At 48.5% G+C, this 4,923-nt stretch overlaps 1 protein-coding gene across 1 annotated transcript; it reads left to right on the top strand.

The window, feature by feature from the left end:
• Positions 1–2,410: 2,410 nt before the first annotated feature.
• On the top strand, positions 2,411–4,700 carry LOC112191741. The gene is made up of 4 exons (XM_024331143.1): positions 2,411–2,585; positions 2,703–2,895; positions 3,289–4,327; positions 4,434–4,700. Exons 1-4 carry the CDS (start codon positions 2,411–2,413, stop codon positions 4,698–4,700), a joined length of 1,674 nt encoding a protein of 557 aa, XP_024186911.1.
• The last annotated feature ends 223 nt before the right edge of the window (positions 4,701–4,923 follow it).

Below are 4,923 nucleotides of genomic sequence, written 5' to 3'. Positions count from 1 at the left end.
AATGGTACACTAGGGAAAAAGGGAAGGCAGTGGAAATAAGCTCTTCCAGGAAAAGGAAACTGCAACGCAGGTTTAGGGAAGCCAAGCGCGCTCTAGAGGCTCTGGATCAGGGCCTGATTAAGCCTTCGCAATTAGTCAAATCGCCGGAGCAGTATCAGAAGGAAATAGAGGCACTCGCTACCAAGCCATTAGTGGCTCCCCGCAGCCTCCAGAAACAAGCAACAGGGGCAGATAAGCCCAGTGTTTTTTGCAGGATCACCGAAGAAAGGATACCTCCGCCAGCTCAAACTGAAACTTCGCCGACAAGGGGACCTCATGTCAGGCGTAGGTTATTTCGCGAAGAACCAGAAGCTAAACCTTCAGTTTTCAAGAGACTGGGGGGCAAGGAAAAGACTACCGAGACTTTACAGTGGAGGCCAAAAAGGGTCCAGAGTGTAGTGGTCGCCTCCCCCAAGGTCAGCGCAGAAGGGGAACCGAAGCCAGGCTCACTCAAACAGACACCTGTGACACAGGAACGCGAGCAGTGTGAGGTCAAAGGCCTTACAGAGGAGTCGTTGGTAGATTGGTTGGCTAAGCAGTTCAACACTGACACCCTTTCCAAAGAGCCCAAGCTCACTCTAGATGATGATATGGAGGAAACCGACGTGGCTGATACGTCTTGCAACATGGTTTACGTACTTCCCGTGCGGTATGCATTGCCGGTCGTCTCTCAGGAATGCGTTGAAGCTGAGGAAAATAGTGTACAACCCTTGTAGATCACATCAGCGATCACGACACCTGTAGAAGAAGAGGCTTTGCTTGAGATGGAGGATGCTCATAGCAAAGAATTCTTCATGAGCTTCACCAAGCCAACACCTGCAATGGTCCAGCACATAAAACCTCTATATATAACTGCAGACGTTGGTAGCATCAAGGCTAGCAAGATCATGGTAGATACCGGCGTCGCCGTTAATGTGGTCACTACCAGAACCATGCACTTGCTCGAAATCAAGAGGGAGAAGATCCAGTCCACATCCCTTACACTCAAGAACTTCTCGGGGACTGTAACAAAAACCTTGGGACTTCTTTTCTTGCGCATCAAGGTTGGCCCAGCTGAAGGAGTTTATGCTTTCTTTGTGACAGATTGTTATGCGGCCTACAGTGCTATTCTTGGCCGAGACTGGATCCATAGGAGCTATTGTGTTCCGTCAACTATTCATCAGGAGCTCGTTATGTAGAACCGGAAGACAGATAAAGCGGAGGTGATTAAAGCAGATCCTCGTCCATTCCCCGTTTCCGCGAACTATGTAGATGCCAGGTACTATTTGGAGCCTATCACTCCATTACAGGTCAGTGGCATCGACGATAAAGGCCACCCCACAGGGGTGACGGCCTTTGAATTGGCACAGTGGGGGCTGACGCTCGCAAAAGAAGGCTTGGAAAGGCCTGGCCACGCCATGCCCAAGCCCTTAAATGATTAATGGATTACGACCTTCCAGAAGGAGGGATAGAGGCCTTCCACTCGCTGTACGAAAGACTATCATCGTACTTAGTGGAAAAAGAGGCCTATGATCGGGTCGCGACCTTAGAGGTCGTCCATGAGGAGCTCTCTGACCAGGAACAAGATGTTGAGGTCGATATTCAGCTCGCTCCAGCAGCGCTGGACGATACACCTCCTAAAGTCAGAGATCCTACTGAGAAAGTCAATCTCAGGACAGCAGATGAGCCTAAGGAAGTGGCCATCAGCGCTTACTTAGAGCCTAGCGACAAATAGAGGCTTATTGAGTTATTACATGAATTCAAAGACTACTTCGCGGAGAAGTATGAGGATATGCCAGGCCTGTCACCGGACTTAGTTTGCCATCAACTACTAACATTCCTTGACAAGAGGCCTGTGAAACAAGAGCCGCGATGAATGAATTCCGAAACCCAAGTCCTCGTCAAAGAGGAAGTCGAAAAAATGCATAAATCAGGCATTATCAGGGTAGCCAAGTAAAATCAGTGGCTATCTAATATCGTGCCAGTTCGCAAGAAGAACGGCAAGATGAGGGTATGCGTTGACTACAGAGACCTTAATGTCGCTACACCTAAAGACGTCTACCCCATGCCGGTCGCGGATATGTTAGTAGATGCCGTAGCAAGACATGAATTATTATATTTCATGGACAGCACCGCAGGGTATCACCAGATTCCAGTCGCAGAAGAAGACAGACATAAAACCGCATTTCATTGTCCCGGCTTCGCGGGCGTTTTTGAATATGTGGTTATGCCTTTTGGACTGAAAAATGCAGGAGCGACATATCAGAGAGCCATGAACCTGATCTTCCACGACATACTGGGGAAGATCTTAGAAGTCTACATCGATGACGTAGTGGTGGAGTCTTAGAAGAAGGGTGACCAAATCACCGATCTTAGAAAGGTATTTGAGCGCATGCGACAACACAAGCTCAGGATGAATCCAGCCAAATGCATTTTTGGAGTTCAAGCAAGAGATTTTCTAGGATTCATTGTCCATCAGAGGGGCATCGAGGTCCCTAAAGACAAAGCAAGCGCGGTCATCAATGCCACCGCCCCACGAATGAAGAAGGACTTGCAGCGTTTGCTAGGTAAGATCAACTTTCTGAGACGTTTCATCTCTAACTCTGCAGGTAAAATCTAGCCCTTCTCCCCATTACTGAAACTATAGGGTCAGGCTGAGTTCGTGTGGGAACCTAAACATCAAGTGGCTTTCGACAGAAACAAGACCTACCTTGCGAGTCCGCCTGTGCTTGCTCCTCCGAGGGCTGGATTTCCATTGAAGTTATATATATCAGCAGCTGAAGCTTCCATTGGCAGCCTGCTCGCCCAGGATGATGAAGAAGGCATCGAGCATGCTATTTTCTACCTCAGCAGAACACTTATAGACTGTGAAACCAGGTATACTCCAATGGAAAAGCTGTGCCTTACATTGTACTTCTCCACATGCAAGTTGCGGCACTACATGTTATCTTTTACTACTTGCATCATCGCTCAGACCGACTTGGTCAAGTACATGCTATCACGACCTATCCTTAAAGGTCGCATTGGCAAATGGGTATTGGCCTTGTCCGAGTTCTCGCTACAATACGTCCTTCAGAAAGCAGTAAAAGGACAGGCCATCGCAGACTTTCTGGCACACCACCCTACTTTGGATATCCCGACGGTAAGAGAGCTAGAGATAGCGCCCATAACTATCACCCAACCAGACTTGGCGCGTATTCCAGAGTATGCCATATGGTATCAAGCCACAGTCTCCTTACAGCTATGGGTATTGTTTTTTAATGGTTCCAGAACTGAAACATTAGCAGGGGCGGGGATTGTCCTGGAAAACCCAGCGGGCGATCGTTTCTCTTATTCTTTCCAACTGGAGTTTAAGTGTACAAACAACCAAGCTGAGTACGAGGCCCTTATTATTGGCCTAGAAGTCTTACTGGAACTAGGGGTCCGAAATGTTCAGGTCCGCGGCGATTCTTTACTTGTGATAAATCAGCTTCAAGAAAAATACAGATGTGCGAGCTACTTGCTCGTCCCCTATTTGAATCGCGCCATTGAGTTACTGGATCAGTTTGATTACGTTGGTTTGGAGTACATCCCTCACGAGCGCAACTTCGCAGCGAATCAGCTCGCTCAGTTGGCTAGAGGCATTATATTGAAATATGGAGTTCGCGAACGCATTCTGAAAGTCAAGCGCCGCACACTGCCTTTGTGGCTCGTATGGCCTGACCCTCCTAATGATCCAATCGTCGCTGTCCTCAAGCCTATTGACGTGGATTGGCGCATTCTATTGATCCAATACCTCAAACAGCCAGACCAAACAGCTGACAAAAGGACTCGTTTTCTAGCCTTAAATTACTTCCTCAGGGACGATGAGCTGCGACGACGCAGGGAGGATGGCATAGATTTTCGCTGCGTGTATGGACACGAAGCAAAACGACTAATGCTTGAAGCACATCCAGGGGTTTGCGGCGCCCATCAAGCGGGGCCTAAGATGCGATGGCTCATCAGAAGACATGGGTATTATTGGCCTAGCATCTTGAAGGACTGTATCGCTTTTGCTAAAGGATGCCAAGACTGTCAGGCACACGGTCCGGTCCAGCATGTTCCTAACATTCCCATGCAACCTATCATTAAGCCTTGGCCTACGCGAGGCTGGGCATTGGATTTGATCGGGATGATTTACCCCCATTCTTCCCTCCAACATAAGTTCATCATTGTGGCTACTGACTTCTTTACCAAGTGGGTTGAAGCTGAACCGTTGAAGGAGGCTTCTGGTGCCACCATTCGCCAGTTCCTGTTTCGTAACATTATCTGCAGGTTTGGTATCCCCGAGGTGCTCGTCTCAGACAGGGGGGGCAGCTTTTATGGGGGGTCCTGTCGAGCAACTTGTCAACGATTTCGGTATCCAGTTTATCCACAACACTCCATATTATGCTTAGTCTAACGGTCAAGCAGAAGCCAGCAACAAGATTATTATTACCCTGTTAAAGAGGATGCTGATCGAAAACCCTCGACAGTGGCACGACACTTTGTATGAGACACTCTGGGCTTATCGCACCTCCAAGAGGAATCCCACTGCTACCACACCCTATGCACTAATGTTTGGTCATGATGCAGTTTTACCCTTGGAAATCAACGTTCATTCCTTACGTGTGCAAGATCAGCACCACCTGATAGGTGAAGATTATGTCCAGGCGATGTGGTAGGAACACGAGGACTTAAACGAGCAGCGCTTGGCGGCCCTGGACAATTTAGTGATGGAAAAACAGCGTATCGCCCGCGCCTATGATAAGCGAACATGTGGCCACAGTTATAAAGAAGGAGACTTGGTTTGGAAAGCTGTCTTGCCCTTTGGCGAGAAATTGACCTGTCGCGGTAAGTGGACTCCTCGCTGGGAAGGACCCTTTGTTATTCACAGCATTTTGGAGC

The sequence above is a fragment of the Rosa chinensis genome, chromosome 1 (genome assembly GCF_002994745.2).
Source record: "Rosa chinensis cultivar Old Blush chromosome 1, RchiOBHm-V2, whole genome shotgun sequence".
In the NCBI taxonomy this organism is placed as follows: Eukaryota; Viridiplantae; Streptophyta; class Magnoliopsida; order Rosales; family Rosaceae; genus Rosa; species Rosa chinensis.
The sequence above is the reverse complement of the archived record's forward strand: the minus strand, read 5'-3'. Positions and strand labels throughout refer to the sequence as shown.

Coding starts and splice junctions, on each gene's coding strand:
- LOC112191741 (XM_024331143.1), top strand. CDS start 2,411: ATGCGACAACACAAGCTCAGGATGAATCCAGCCAAATGCATTTTTGGA. Junction 2,586..2,702: donor GGACTTGCAGCGTTTGCTAG/GTAAGATCAACT, acceptor CTAAACATCAAG/TGGCTTTCGACAGAAACAAG. Junction 2,896..3,288: donor CTTATAGACTGTGAAACCAG/GTATACTCCAAT, acceptor TAATGGTTCCAG/AACTGAAACATTAGCAGGGG.